The sequence below is a fragment of the Nelumbo nucifera genome, chromosome 1 (assembly GCF_055504915.1).
Source record: "Nelumbo nucifera cultivar China Antique chromosome 1, China Antique-T2T, whole genome shotgun sequence".
In the NCBI taxonomy this organism is placed as follows: domain Eukaryota; kingdom Viridiplantae; phylum Streptophyta; class Magnoliopsida; order Proteales; family Nelumbonaceae; genus Nelumbo; species Nelumbo nucifera.
In genome coordinates this window covers 177,672,349-177,688,913 of record NC_142649.1, presented here as the reverse complement: position 1 = coordinate 177,688,913, position 16,565 = coordinate 177,672,349, and the positions used below count along the sequence as shown (strand labels likewise).

Sequence of the window (16,565 nt, the reverse complement as noted above, 5' to 3'; positions counted from 1 at the left end):
TCTCAGTGTAGTCCTCCTCAATACAACTATACAAGGGAGCAAACAGAAATGAAATGGGCTGGGCCTACAGTATATCCATCAAAAATCCAAATTCATGTCTTATAGATTTCAGATGCATGTATATTTTCTTTACCTATTAACTTATTGACATGAACAAACATAAAAAATTCAAATTATTTGAATAAATATTTAATAAATACTTAAACTATCAATTATCTTTCACATGAAATTCAAAATATTATACATTTAACACTTATTACACAAGTTCATATGCCTTTCAATAGTAAACAAGTCGGTGGAGTTTTACTTTTTTTAACATTGAATGTTTATTCATCATCTTACATGGAATAAGGTAGAAATTGCCATCTCTAAGCTTGATCAATTAAGGTGGGGGTGGCAAATGGGTGGATTGAGATTGGGTTGAACATTAATTGACTATTAATCCACCTATATTGACCCTTTAACCCATTTCCACCCATAATGGGTCACAAGTTGGAGTTTAAATCAGCCCCCCCCCCCCCCCTCCCCAAGATTGTTCCACACAATGTCCCATAACACATCTCTGCCGTATATTATAAACATCTCCTCATGATAACATCATCATTTCTGATATATCATCAGGAGATGTTCCCTATACACGATGACAATGTGCTGTGAGACATTATGGGGAGCAATCTTATGTGGGGGGCACAAGTTGACCCTAATGGATCACTTGACCAGATTGACACAATGGATGGATCTTCATGTGGGTGGATTGGTGGGTCAAATAAATTAACGTCAAAATTGCTAGCCCCAGTTTACTTCCAACACTATGGTAGATTATTAAAATACCTATAGCATTAATACTAATTTAAATACCCTATGTTCATATGATCCTATTTTCCCTAAATACCCAAAACAGTCAGATTCCACAACACATACCTCCAAATCTTAATGTCGGGTCAACCCGGGAAAGGGATAAACGGGTTTGGGCATACTACGGACAAATCATTGTCTTTAAACTTTCTCCTATATGCAGAGTTGGCCGAAATCCCTGCCTGCAGCTGCAGTGCTGCAATACGCTTTGCAGAGAAATGGCTATCCTACTCTCCACTGCCTCATATCTCTCGACAACAACCACTACCCTGAGGTTTAAGCTCCCCAATAATGGCGGCGATGGGAGAGGAGGAGACCCATCAACAAGTTGTTTATTTACTGGTAAGTTATCCAAGTTATTCCGCTAATGTCCCTTGTCTCACATTTCCATTGTTCTTATTTGTTTCAACCAAAAGATTTAAAGCCAATCCATAAACATTAACCTCCTATCAGGCGTGAGGAGGAAGGAGAGCAACAACGGAAGGTCTTCTTGGCAGCTATACTGTTCGTTGAAGGGAGAAAAACGCACTTCAACAACACAGACCCAGCTCGTGAAAGGTTCGGGAAAAGGCCCTCGTTACCCAATCCTGAGTGAAGGGCGAGATGAAGATGAGAGCCTTGGCCATGTCTGTCCTGGCTGTGGGGTTTTTATGCAAGATAAAGACCCAAATCTCCCCGGTTTCTACCAGAAAAGGAGGGCCCCTCAGAAAGAAACAGCTGAAGACGAGGACGAGGAGGCTTTTTCGGATCAATTCGATGATGAATTGGAAGAATTTGATGAAGGGGAGGACGAGGAAGAGTTATCAGAAGGGTTCCAGAGTAAACTTGAAAGAAGCGATGAAGAAGGAGATGAATTGGAGAAGGATGATGGGATTGATTGGAGCTCTGACGATTGGGAATTTGAAATTGAAGATGAAGACGAGAAGCGGAAGAAGGAGTTGGACGGGTTTGCGCCTGCTGGAGTTGGGTATGGCAACATTACTGAAGAGACGTCGAGGAAGGTAAAAAAGCAGAAGGTTTCAAAAGCTGAGAAGAAGCGGAAGGCTAGAGAAGCTCTCAGAAACGAAGAAGTAGTGGCTACTGTTTGTGCTCGGTGCCATTCGTTAAGAAATTATGGGCAGGTGAAGAACCAGAAAGCAGAGAACTTGATACCCGATTTCGACTTTGATCGATTGATAACCACTCGGTTGATGAAACCCTCCAGTGCCTCCGATGCTATAGTTGTAGTTATGGTGGTTGATTGCGTTGATTTTGATGGTTCGTTCCCCAAACGGGCAGCAAAATCATTGTTCAAGGCATTGGAAGGAAGCAAGAAGGACCCAAAGCTCGGCAAGAACTTACCGAAGCTAGTCCTGGTCGCAACAAAGGTCGATCTTCTTCCGTCTCAGGTTTCACCGTCAAGATTAGATAGGTGGGTTCGAAATCGTGCTAAGGCTGGAGGGGCACCCAAATTAAGTGGTGTTTATCTGGTTAGTGCACGTAAGGATCTTGGTGTTAGGAATTTGTTGTCATTCATCAAAGAGTTGGCAGGCCCTCGAGGGAATGTATGGGTGATTGGGGCTCAGAATGCAGGTAAATCTACTCTTATTAATGCATTTTCCAAGAAAGAAGGTGCAAAGGTTACAAAGCTAACTGAAGCTGCGGTTCCTGGCACAACGCTTGGGATCATAAGAATTCGAGGGATTTTACCTGCCAAAGCAAAGATGTATGACACTCCTGGCCTCCTGCATCCATATTTGATGTCGATGAGATTGAACAGGGAGGAGCAGAAGATGGTTGAGGTCCGGAAGGAGCTGCAGCCTCGAACTTACAGGATAAAGGCAAGTTTATCCACCGGGTCCACCACTTTATGTTTTTCTTTTGCTTTTGCAACGAATTTTACTCCTTTGCTATAGTAGTGCAAACTGCAGCTAACTGATTGAACCTACTATAATCAATTGAGGTTCTGATCTGCTGATGATAATGAGCAATCTATAACATTGTTTGTTGAAGCCAATATGAGTGTGCAAGCTGAAGCAAAAGAGGGGGGGTGGGAAGAAGAAGTCAGTTAACTTTTTCTCGTTAGAAAGATAGCTAACTAGATCACTAACATTTAGGGTCCAAACATCCTTGGTTTTAAGTTGTGGTCTTCTTATTTAAGCTACTTGGCCCTTTTGTGCCATGTTATTTTATCACTGATGGATATGTAATGAAATATTAGAGTTAAACGTCATATTAAAGCACCAAAGGGAAGTACGAAGCAGTGTCCATCACTGACTTCTACATAGAATCAAAGAGCTAAAGTAAAATCAATAATCAGCACTAGTTCAACAGCTCCCAAAAGAGACCCTTTTTTATCTACTCCTCAAGCAAGACTATCAGCCAATACATCAGTAGATCTTCGAATCTCGTTGAATGAGAGGCCAAGTACCTTGCATTTCTAATGCATGTCTTACACCCAAGGCCCATCCTCAGATGAATGCATCCAGCTAATTATTATTTCTTTTTATCAATAATGCATCCAGCTAATTATAACTTGATTGTAGTCTAAATACTCCAAACCCTACTTGAATGTAGAGTTTAGACTACGTGAATGCCTTATACCCAAGGTCCCACTCTTCTATTTGAGTTTCGTCTAAACCCTACGCAAACCTACCTTTAAGCCTTCAAGAATAGGGGTCAATTATGCCTTTATTTTATTCCCTTCACCCATATGTCCTGAATATATTAAAATGGTATCCCCTTTTGATCTTCTATAGCAACATCCAAACCCAATATGCCCAGGGCAGGTTGCCTAGTGTAGTCATCAAAGTTTACTTGGCTTTTCCCATCATTTGAGTCTGGAGGTTCCCATTCCTGAAGTACATGTTGCATGGGTGTAGCAAAGCTGGCCGCCTGGCCATTGGTTGCCATCCTTTGGTGATTGCATCTGCTGACACCCCATGAAATTCTTTGCTTGTGAGTTCTTAGGTGTGATCATGGTGGAATTGACGTTGTTGTTGAGATAGATGGGGGTTCTTCTTGTTATTTTTTTTCCTTTGGGTGTTATTCCTTATCACCTATTTTTATGCCCTCTTTCTCTTTGAATGAATTTTATCTTTAGTATAATAGAAATCAGATCATTGAAAAAGTATTTTTGACAAAGTAAAAAATGAGTTTGGAGGAAACAGTAGTGGAGGGATGATGGTTGCATCTGCAAATTAAGTTACATCGTTCTCTAAATTGTTTAGCATATTTAGCATTAACTATTTTTTCCCAAGGTTGAACATTACATTGTGAGCATCCTTTTCCTTTCATGGGCAAGGTCTGAAGTCTCTACCTAGGCAAATTAGCTTAGTTCTTTGTCAACATTTACTGTTTTCCTTTCTTATTATCTACTTGAATATTTTCATTTGGTTTTCTTACTCTTTAAGATTGTATCACTTTTTATGATTCTACTGGTGAATATCTCCAATACTTTTGTTAAACTTCAGTTAGATCTGCAACTAATTCTTATGATAGAAAAAAGATGTGCCCACTGGTTCAAATGCTTCTGGTTGGAGGAGAGAATAGCAAGAACCTTCCAAGATAAAACAATGAAGCCAAATTCCATCGTTGAGGTGGTCACAATAAGAACAGAGAATTGGACATCTATGAGAGAAGAATTTGAAGAGGTTTGCATCTATCAATGTTTTAAAACATGGAGGTGTGTCATGAGGCATTCCACTACCTGGAGGCGGGAGGCATAGTTCAGAATGTAAGAGGAGGGTGGGGTGAGGAAAAAGAGGAAGGAGGATCTCATCTATTTATTTTATTTTATTATTTTTTTTTGTGAAAGATGCCTTATATTGAGAAGAATGAAGATGCATAACACTAGTTGACTTTTCTTTTCTTTTTCTCTTTTTTTCTTCTCTTTATTTTTTTTCTTTTTCTTTCCCTTCCCTTTCTTTTTTTTCCCTGTCTTTTGTACGAGGTGTGCATGAGGCACATTAGGCATACACATCTAGCACACCTCATGCAAAAGGCGTATGAGGCATCACACCTCTGGTATATGCCTCAGGGTGTTTTTGGGGCACCTTGCCTAGAGGCTCGCCTCTAGGCATATGCCTCCCACACCTTTTAAAGCACCGGTATCTATTCCATCCTCAGAAGATGGAAGTAGTAGTATCTTTTGCTTGGCCAAGTCAAGCACTACAAAGGGAATGGATTCCCCTGCCTCAAGGTCAGGGAGAACTCAATTTCAATGATAGGCAACCAAGAGGCCTTGGGGACACTTTTTGATGTCATAGAGGATAGATGATGGCAGCATATTCTGGTGTCTAGTCTCATTGGAGAAGCAACAGCAATGAGAATAAAAACTGTACCTTAGCTGCATGGTCTATGGATAATCTACTTTGTAGGCATGAAAGGCATAGAGATTGAAGAATATTCATCAGTTGTCATAGTCTGGATAGACTCCACATCAGAAGGTCCTTGGGAAGTGGAAACTACACCATCATATGAGAAAAGCAACATTATTCACAATAAGGATGAAAATACCTTATTCAGCATTTCAACTGGATCCCAAGATAAGCAAACTCTCTAGCAGATGGCCCAGCCAGAAGTTCTATTTCCGGTTCTTTATTACCGGCCATTCCTCTCAACTTTAGAGTAGGAAGGCTTTGTATTTTTGACTATCTTTATAAATAATGCATCTCTTCATTAATGATAAAAAATGTGTTTCTTTTGCAGGCAGGGCAGGCAGTCCATGTTGGTGGTTTAATGCGGCTGGACTTGAATCAAGCTTCGGTACAAACCATTTATGTAACAATATGGGCATCGCCAAATGTTTCCCTTCACTTGGGAAAAATAGAAAATGCAGATGAAATCTGGAGAAAGCATGTGGGCACCAGGTTACAGGTAAAACTTTACCATCCAAATAATTAGAGATGCATCAATGGACAGCTCAAAATTGAGTTAGCTGCATTGCCACCTGATTATGAACTTCCAAAAGAATTAATCACCACAAAACAGTAGGTGTTATTGTAACAATCTGAACAATTAATACAATAACCATTAAATGGCCTCATCATGTCCTTGATCCTTAATTATTTTGAGTTGGGAGGGGAGATGTGAACCTGCATCTCTGCCTCCTAAATTCTGCTTGTGAAATTCTTTGTGCTTAGAGATCTCAACTATATTCAAACACCAACACTTTCTAATTCTCCTACTCTTATGCCCTAATTTTGGCTTTTGACCCTACAAACTATCCTGTAGTCTTCGTTAGACGCTCAGATCTGCTACCCACATCTACCTGCAAGACACTGCAGCCATACATCAGGAATATCTCCTTGTTTGAATGTTATCATTCATGGGGAATGTTCCTGATGTGCGGCTGTAGTGTCTTGTGGGTAGCAGATCTGGAGTCCTTGGTTAGCTATGCGCTGTATTTTCTAATACTTGTTACCGTACAGTTTTGTACTTATCTCCAATTAGTAGCAGTTCTGATTGCTTTATTTAATAAAACCTCTCTGGTTGGTTTAATGATAAAAGAAAACTTTTGTGAAGAATCATTCACAAAGTATTTTCGTCTTGTGCATCTTATGAAGATAGAATATATATAGTAGGTGAAGCATACAGATGCTAGAAATAAAAACTTTTTTTCTCTAATATGGTTTCAAATATTGATGAAATTTGCAAAATTTCAGTTTCATATAAAGCCACCAACACAATTATGAAAATATATTGGGCAGATTATGTAGGCTGAAATCCCAATGAAATCTCAGAATTTCATTGAAAATATAGGACTTCGGCCATTTATTTTGCCCAAAATTTTAGATTATCAAAATAACATAAAGTCAACAATATAGACATAAAAGTACTCCTCAAATATTAGTAAAACAATTGAAATTGATAAAAAAATCTCCCAAAGTTAAAAAATTTAAAACCTTGATGCAAAGAGCTCTTTTGGGATGGGCTTTCCCCTAGTTCAAGGATAACTAGTCAATTCATGGAGATGAAATGAACTGTAAGTGGAGGGACTGCCAAGTGGAGATTAGCTGGTTTTTAACAAGAGAAGATTGCCCTTGGACCCTTAACGATTCTTGTTTACAGAAACAGAAGGCACAGTCTTCTAACCTGAACTGCTTGTTCGGGTAGGCACCTATATTAGCAAACACTTTTTTGTAACACTACAAGGGGAGGGGCGACTAGGGGAAATCTGGTATGGGGGCACTAAGCCTGGGCGTTAATTTGTAACAAGGTGAAATTTTCTGGTTTTTGATGAAATGACAGGTTGTCGGCCTTCCATTGTTGCACATGTTCCTTCACTTTGATATATTATATTGAGAGTGGGATTTTTTATGCATTAATAAAATAATGGTTGCAGTTAATGATGATTAAGATGATGATAACAATAATGGCAACAAAAATTAACCAACCAATCAACATTGTTGCCACAGAAACAATGAGACTTGCAAGTTCGATAATAATTTCCCTTTTCTTTGCTCAAGTAATAGTAATTCCTAAATGTATTTCATTTGCAACTCATTCTAACCAGCATGCATCAATCATTCTGTACTTAGATATTGTTCAATTTTGTTTGTGCCAAATGCATGACATATTTCACCTCTTTGTTCAATCAGCCTCCCGGCAGTGTAGATCGGGTACCTGAACTTGGGAAATGGGAGCAGAGAGAAATTAAGGTATCTGGCAACAGCTGGGATGTGAACAGTATTGATGTTGCAGCTGCTGGGCTTGGTTGGTTTTCTTTAGGACTCAAAGGGGAGGCAACCTTGACAATAGGGACATATGATGGCATTGAGATGACAGTGCGTGAGCCATTGGTTCTTGATCGGGCACCATTCCTTGAGAGATCTGGCTTCCTACTACCCAAGGCAATATCCGATGCTATTGGCAACCAAACTAAGCTTGAAGCAGAAGCGAGGAAGAAGCTTGAAGAAGAGAGTGTTGAGGTTTAATCACTTTAAAAGATTAGAACTTCTCTTTCAGAAATTATCGTCTGAACTATGAAGGTAGAAGGAAAAAGATGCCCAACCCCATGCACCCATGTCAGCAACCAAGACAGGGAGTTAGAAAAATGTGAAGAAGCTTCAAGATGAGAGAATGGAGTCTATTCTGGAAGCAATCATTTGGAGAAACAATGCTGCTCAGTTTTTCTGCACTGTGTTCAGAATTCAAATTCTGGCCACGTTAATGAAACACCATGTTAAATGTTCCTCACCGGGTTTTCTGTGTATAGTGAAGGGAGCTATTACCCAATTCTCGTGTTAGTACCATGTCAAGAGGGGCATCAACATTACCATAAAAAGTAACTCAGATCCTGATTACACCCCAAACATGTGTATGAATTAGGTTTTGACTGGCTAGAGGGACCATCATCAACTCATACTTTTGATAATTGATGGTAAAACCTGGTTCAAATCTCTTGTTCTTCCAATTTACTTTCATGAGTCAATTTGAAATGTTCGACAATTTGATTTTATTCTTTTGATATTAAACAATTTGGCATTCCAATCAGTGTTTGAAATGTTCTACAATTTACTTTCATGAGTCAATTTTTATGGTATTCCAATCAGTGTTTTAAAAGCACAAGGCGCAAGGGCCAATTTGTGCCTGAGGCGAAATTCAAAAAAATGCCAAAAAATTAAATAAAAATATATTAAACATAATATTAATAAGAAATATAAACTTAAATTTTAAAATTAATGGTTTAAAAAATCGATTATTTAAAATTAAAATACATAAACATAACATCTAAAGTATATTCAAATGAAAATTTAAAAATAAAATTAAACATATAAAACATTTTCAAGCATGTTAAGCCCATAATCTCTTTTTTTTTAGCTAATGTGGTGTAAAACATATTATATTCAAGTAGCTAATGTGATGTAAAACATATTACATTCTCGATTCTAGGAGTCGCCTTTGTGTCACAATCCTCAAGGCAAGCCCAAACAAGTTCATGTTTGGATCTTAAATTCTTAATTCTCACACAAAAAATAATAATTTTATAATTTTAATTGCCTTTTAAGAAAATGTTTTATTAAGATGAATGAATGGATAACACTAGCAAATAGGGGGTTCTTAGAGCCTTGGTGAGCGAGCGAAGCAAGCAGCTAAGGTGCAAGGCACATCAGGTGCACGCCTTTGAAAGTATTGCGCCTAGGACCTGAGTGAGGTGCCTACCCTAAAATGTGCCTCCCTAGGCACGCCTTTTAAATCACTAATTCCAATTTGGAAATTCCTTTGAACATAGTCAAATTGTTGTCATATTTTTAAAATTTGAGGGGTAAAATAGTTACCCAAGCATTGGAATCTTTTCAGTAGTTGGACTTAGTTTGTCATCAGCCAATAAGGAATTCCTTTTGTGCTGGGGATAGAATAAAGTGGAACGAACTTCATAGAAAAACAGTACCTTGTACAAGTCAACAAGCTATGTCATACTGTTTTGTATTAACTAAACTTGGAGTTTGGATAGAAAAGTTTTCACGGGTAACAGCAATATAGTATCTGGCCACAAATGTTGGTAAATAAAAGAGCACAAGAGGATCTTCAGCAGAGTTACCAGACAACCACGGAAGTGTTCCAGCCATGCTGACTATAGGATGCCATGGTAACAATTGGAACTTGGGATAACAGTCATAACACTAGCATTTTGATGATGCTTGAAGCCAAGGTCACCCAAAAAATAAAAATAGAAAATAAAAAACTTGACACTGAGTACTCATAAACAAGAAGATATCACAACAAAGGACACATCCAATGAATCTACACATTGATTTTTCTTATTTTACTATATTTTAAAATCATTTATGTTGTTAAATATTATTTCCAGTTGCATCCCCATGCAATGATTTTTGAAGGTTGGCATTCCGGGTACCTGGAGATTCCTGATTACTTGGCACTTGTGTCAAATATCAAGGTAAAACTGCTGTCACAGGATTGACTACTGTAGATGCAACCACAACTATGATACAAGGAGATAGAAAGTTAATAAAACTTTTTTTTTATCAATGGAATTCATAAACTTTGCAATACAGAAGTGAAACTTGAGGATGTAAAAGATCAATACACAGACATAATTATAAACTTTGGAAGATTTCTATCAAAAATCAAAATCATTAAAGGTTCATTTACCAGGTATCTATGTAGACAACACTAAAAGATTTTTTACAAGGACAACAGTCTAAAAGATTTGCAGCTGAAAAGGCTTCAATGATCAAGTGTTTGCTGAAGAATAGAGGAACTAGAATTCCTCAAAACTTTAAACCCTGGGTTAGGATGACAAATCATTTTCTTTTGAATTTTCTTACATTTTTTGGGCATTTTTGTATTTTTGTGCCTTGCACCTCAGGCGCAAATTGCCCCTGTGCTTTTTTTTGTGCCTTGCAGTTTTAAAACGCTAGTGAAGACACCTCATTCAAATAGCTTAGACACAGCTCCATAACTGTCCAGAAGCCTTGCAAATGAGTTCGGATCTGCTCCTCATAAAGCGTGCCTCTCACAGTCACACCATCCTCACAATGCATCGCAGCCGTGCATTGGGAACATCTTCCCATGAATGATAACATCATGTACGGGAGATGTTCTCAATGCACAGCTGTGATGCACTGTGAGGTTGGTGTGATGCACGCTCTGTAAGGAGCAGATCCAATCTCCTTGCAAATAGTTTCATATGGACCATTCATCTAGTAGCCTTGCATTGTTAATAGCACAACAGAGACCCAGGGAAAGGTGAAGAAAGCAACCAACCCCGGCCAATAAAACTCAAACTACAACTCCCAAGACTCTTAGATTTTGAACAAGGGATAATTTACACATATTGGTTCTATTTTAGCATCATTCCTGAAAACTTGATGTTTCAATCTCTCACATAGGGCTGTTTCTAGTAGCTTGGTTTTTTGGTGAAGTTACTATGATGTGTGATAAGTATGTCCAGCTTAACTAATTTAAAACTTGATGGAACAAATTTTCTAGTGTGGTCTCAGATTTGCAGTTCAATCAAGATTTATACAAGTGAGTGAAGGAAACTTAGGTATTTGAATTCTATGCAAGAGAGCATGGCATTGATATCATGGTTTATTGAATTCTATGCAGCCTCTAGCTAGACTCTTTTTGTTCCTTGTACTGCTGCTCGTCTTTGGGACAGGGTAGACATATTCATAGAAAAAAGTTGTCAGGATTTTACTAGCTCCAGCAAGACATTGCTTCTTTTTGTCAAAGCGGGTTGAATTGAATTTTTCATTTTGCTACCTTACAAAGTATGTGGGATGAGTTTGATCACCACCAAGCATAGACATGGCATGACCCAAGAGATGCAGAACTCTATAACTTCCTTAATGAGCAAAAGAAGGCTTTTGAATTCCTCACAGAACTAAGCAAGAGATAACTCAGATTCAAATCGTTGAGAAAGGGGAAAGTCCCTTCTATTGATGAGGCGTATTCCCTAGTTTTTTTATCATTAGACGTATTCCCTAGTTTGAGGTGAGGCTAGCTGGAGATCAATTATGAGAAACCCATGGGGAGAATACTGAACATGCCTCCTAGCCTGAAATATTTAGAACTATTTCAAGCTGCATGACATAGTTGTCAAGGCGATGCCTAGACGACAAGGCACCCTTGGAGGCTCGTCTCGCCCAGTCACCTAGCAGTTTTGTATAGTGTCTTATAAAATACTTTTATATTGTTACTTTTTTGAGATTATAATTATAAAATTGACATTATTAAACAAAAATATTCATTTTTTGTATTTATAAACTGATTTCTTTTTATTATTTTCTTATTTGTTAGGGTTTAATCAATACAAAACATTGCTAACTGCTGTATTGAACCCTCAAAGACTTCAGAATTTGAACCAATAAGGGAAAAACTTAAAGTTTTGTCTAATCAGCATATTTTTTGAATGGGGTTCAGTCCCCATATTTTTTTAATTTTCTTTTCTTTCTTCTTTTTCTTCTCATAAATATGTTGATTTTCTAGACATAAACATGAAGTTTATAAGAAAATTATGGATAGTTATAAAGGAAAGATTATGGAACCTAGGGAACTACCTAGGATATGTATTTTTCACTTAAAAAAATCCATCTCCTAGGCGACTAGGCGCCCCCCTGTCGCCTAGCCTCACCTTGGCGCCTTGAAAACTATGCTGCATGAATTCCCTCCTAGATTCAAGAAGGGGAAACTAGACCTGTCAATGATACATGAAACTCTGTGGCCCAATCCGGCATCCGATCCAATTATCCCATATTCGGATTGTGTTTATGTAATTGAATCAGGTTCGGATTTGACTCCAATCAATCCTATTAAAAACTGAATCTGATTGTATTATGATATTTATTGATTTTAATATATAAAACTTATATAATTATATTTAAAATTATAAAAAAAATATTTATATATTATATTATATATGAATTTATATGAATAAAAAATTAAGTATGCTATATTTACATTCAACCTGTATAATAAAAGTTGAAAAGCAATTAACTTTTTTAATTTTTCTGTATTTTAAAAAATTCAGGTGTAATCGGATTAAATCCAAATCCAATTTGATTCTGTTAGGATCAGATCAAATTCAGATGCTAGCTTGCAATAATTGGATCAGATTCGGATTTTGCTGAATCTGATCCGAATCAGATCCATTTCGGGTCTATGGGAAACAGCAGGAAAAGCCTAACATAAACATTTTTTCCTTGGAGACTCCAATGGATCACAACCCATTCCCAGTGCAGGGACCCAATCTTCTTCAACTACTTCTGGTTCGTCTGCAGATTTCTTAGCTCAGGCTTTTTTTTTTTTATCAATAACAACATTTCATTACTTAATCACAGAAGAATTACAGAGGAAGATAAACTTTCTTATCTTCCCAAGGGAGCAAAACACTCCCAAGATTCAAGTGCTTCCAACCATACTATCTATCAGATTGTAGATAGTATGGATGAAGTTAAGATTGTTGATGGTTTTTTCGCACCAGTTCCAGAAAGAGAGACATCAAACTTCATGATTATCTTACTTTGTTTTTAGTTCTCCATACAGTGTTGCATGGACACGGACACGAGAACTAGAATCTGACACATGACTGGGAGTCAAGAGGACCAAAGAACAAGGATGGAGGGACATCTATAAAAAAGTGTAAGGCTATAAGCTATTAAATAGCCCACATTTTCTTAATTCTATCATTATATACCTGTAGAAAAGGGTCTATAAGTTTGTCTTTGTCAATAACATTTTATAGGAAGTACGGTATTCATTGTATAGATTAGCTATTAATTTATGTCAATAAGAAAGGAAAAGTGTTGCATAAAAGTAATAAAGTATCTCTCAAGAATCCGAGTGACAAAATCCAAAACATGTCCAACATTAGGCACTTCATCCATTTAGAAGAATAAGAGGTATCTATGTCCATTCAAGGCAGAATATAGGATTTTTTTTTTTTTTGCTTATTCTTGCTTAACTACTAATAGGAGCAATTCTATCATTTTGTACCTATTATAAATAGTGTATAATATCAACAAAACAGGTGTGCACGCAATAATTTCTTTTCACCCCAAATATTTCTCCGATATTTCCTCCTCTCTTCTCTACCAGAACTAAATCAACAGGAATCAAAGGCTAAAACTATTCTTCATAATCTTCTAAAATCTTTAGAGAAGACAACATATGGATTTGCACAATTGAAGATTTCATTTTATTTACTAGTGCTAAGGAGCCTAGCAAGCATAGTACACATTCTAGCATCAATAGCAGCATTTGCAACTCACAATTTAAGATTTCATTTTTGCCAGTCAAGTTGCAAAATGGTTATATTGCCCCCGGCCACTTCATGCACATTGCACACTAAGTGATAGCCAACATCTTCATGTTGAATTGAACTTCCAGTTTCAAATGTTGCCACCAATTGCAGAGATGGGTTTTTTATTGGTATTTGCAGAGAGAGGAATATTGTAATTATATAATGTCATAACTTAGTCTCAATTTTAATCCCAAAAAAATGTGGATACCAAGTAATCAAACTCATTCCATATTTAAAGACGTTTTTCATATCAGTAGAAAAACCCAAACATTAACGCATAGGGTTTGTTTTTCCTACATCTCCGCAACAATAAAGACACTCCTCACAAATAACAAAGGGGAAACAAAGAACATTTTCTTAAATTCACCTCACTTATTATAAATCAAAAGAAAGAATAGCCAATGCCTTGAACTTTAACTCACTCATCGACCTCTGCTTTGATTTCTCTTTGAAGCTCCTCCTTGTACTCCTCAAAAGTCCCAGGAAAAGTCTTTACAGTGCCATTTTCTACTATCCAGATTTCACTCTTCTCTTCATCCTCGCATACCCGGGATATTAACCTGGAATCATGACTGACCAAGACAACTCCACCAGTGAACTCATCCAGAGCATCAGCCAGTGCATCAATACTCTGCATGTCTAAATGATTTGTTGGCTCATCCAATAGCAAAATGTGGGGCTTTGACATGGAAATTGAAGTGAAAACTACTCGGGATTTCTGGCCTCCTGATAATTTTGCAATAGGGGTAAGGTGGTTATGACTGGGAAGACCAAATTTCCCAAGCTTTGCACGGACAGCCTCCTGTTTGCTAAGCCCTTCTTGTTCAGGATGAAGCCGGAGAAGATATTGAACCGGGGTTTCCTCCATTGTCAACAGGTCCACAAAATGCTGTGAATATCTCCCAATCCTAAGCTTTTGACTCCTCCTTACTTCTCCCTCAGTCGGAACTAAATCACCAGCAAGAAGATTGAGTAAAGTCGATTTCCCCGCTCCATTAGGCCCCACTATAGCTACACGAGTTCCCATATCAATACCCACATCAACATTCGATAGCCTGAAATCCTCCCTGTTTGGATAACAAAAACTGACTTCAATGAGTTGCAACAGAGGCGGGGTGAGTTCGGTAGGCTCGGGAAAGTGGAATTCTACAGTGTAATCTCTCCACTTCTTTGGTGCCTCTGGAGGAGTCTCGTCCTCGTCAACTTTGCCTTTTGCCTTATTCTTCGAGGCTTCCTTGGCAGCATTGAACTTGGCTCGATCCTTGACCTTCTCCTGCTGAACCCGATTACCAGATCTCTTCGCCGCCTTCACCTGTTTGTCATAGATCTCGAACTTCTTGTTCATCTCCTTGCGCCGTTGCTCATACCCGCTTTCAAAATCATCAAAATTTCCACGGTAAAAGTGGAGTTTTAAGTCATGAAGATGGATAATCTCATTACAGACAGTATTAAGAAAATCCCGATCGTGCGACACCACGACAAGAGTCTTCTTCCACCGGCACAAGTATTCCTCCAACCACAGAACAGCTCGAAGGTCAAGATGGTTGGTAGGTTCATCAAGCAACAGAAGGGTCGGCTGCACAAATAGCGCCCTAGCCAATGAAATTCTCATTCTCCAACCACCACTAAACGACCGAGTAGCCCTGCCCTGCATATCTTTGGTGAATCCCAACCCAGCAAGAATCTTAGACGCCTGAGCCTCGGCCGCATCAGACCCCAACAACTGCAACCTCTCATACAACTCAGCCAGCTTCTCTCCTGCATCATCATCGTTATCGTTGTCCTCATCTCCAGCAGAAGCCGACGAATTCTGCAGAGACGCAACCTCCTGCCGGAGCCTCACAAGCTCTTCATTCGCCGAGACAACAGCTTCCAACGCTGTCCTCTCATCACCAACAACCTCCTGTTCAACCAAAAGCACATCGATGTTCTTTGGCACCGGAATCTTCCTCCAAGCAAGAAGCTTCAACAGTGTAGATTTGCCCATCCCATTGGGTCCAACCAACCCATACCTCTTCCCATGCGAAATCTTAACCGAAGCATTCTTCAAGAGCTCCTTCCCCCTCGCAGACACAGAGAAATTATCAATCGTGACATCCTTCACATTAGCATCAGCACTATCCTCGCCATCAAGGACGGAAGCACGGCTACCGATGACAACAGTGAAAGCGTCGCGGTCGTCCTTCAGAGCGTCCTGCTTGGCCTGCTCGACGGCATGCGCAGCAAGTAAGTCCTTTTTCTCTCTCTTCTTCAACTCTTTTTCGGATACTATGATGTCAAGAGGCTTTGACTCGGGCCGGCGCTGAACGGGTTTCTTGGAGTCCTCTTCGCCGGAGCCATAGTCGGGTACATCTTCGTCTTCGTCATCAGAGGGAGGCAGATCGATGCCGTCGGTGTAAGAGGGGAGCTTATGAGCTGCTTTTGCCTTGGGCTTGGCAGCCGAGGAAGAGGGTTTCTTGGGCTTATCGGATTTCTGGTCCATGCTGGCAAGCATGGCGGAGACGGAGAACTTCTCTTTCTTACCATCTTTGCCGGAGGAAGAGTCCTTGCTGGGTTTGCCCTTCGGTGCTGTACCAGAATCATCGGGCTTCTTCTTTCCCATCTGCAGAAGTAGAATCGATCAGATATGGTATTGGAGCTCGGTAGAGGCTAGAGAGAAGCTGGATTTATTTTCTAGGGTTTGCTAGGATGTTTGGGCAGTTTTATATATAGGAGGTGGAAGAGTTTGGAAACACTGGGAGTCCGAGTCTGAGAAGATTTTGGAAACCTTGATCGGATTGGATGACCAAACCATTTGTGATCATGAACCGGACCGGGCCGGGATTCCGAGACATATGTCTCAAGGCAAAGCGGGGTACGGGGTGCCCGCGCCCAGGTTATTAATAGTTCTCTCAGCTGTGGCCTTCTTTTTACAAATAGAACTGATCCTTTGGTTTTTGGAAAACTGCAACTAAAAGCA

At 39.0% G+C, this 16,565-nt stretch overlaps 2 protein-coding genes across 2 annotated transcripts; one reads left to right on the top strand and one right to left on the bottom strand.

Annotated features, from left to right (window-relative positions):
* Positions 1 to 1,017: 1,017 nt before the first annotated feature.
* On the top strand, positions 1,018 to 8,331 carry BPG2 (P-loop containing nucleoside triphosphate hydrolases superfamily protein). Its single transcript, XM_088895403.1, has 4 exons — positions 1,018 to 1,197; positions 1,309 to 2,679; positions 5,549 to 5,712; positions 7,437 to 8,331. The coding sequence occupies exons 1-4, from the start codon at positions 1,074 to 1,076 to the stop codon at positions 7,770 to 7,772; spliced, it is 1,995 nt and encodes a 664-aa protein (XP_088751529.1). The 5' UTR covers positions 1,018 to 1,073; the 3' UTR covers positions 7,773 to 8,331.
* A 5,504-nt stretch (positions 8,332 to 13,835) lies between these two features.
* Positions 13,836 to 16,345, bottom strand: ABCF4 (general control non-repressible 4). Its single transcript, XM_010263301.3, has one exon. The coding sequence runs from the start codon at positions 16,206 to 16,208 to the stop codon at positions 14,025 to 14,027; it is 2,184 nt and encodes a 727-aa protein (XP_010261603.1). The 5' UTR covers positions 16,209 to 16,345; the 3' UTR covers positions 13,836 to 14,024.
* Positions 16,346 to 16,565: the final 220 nt, after the last annotated feature.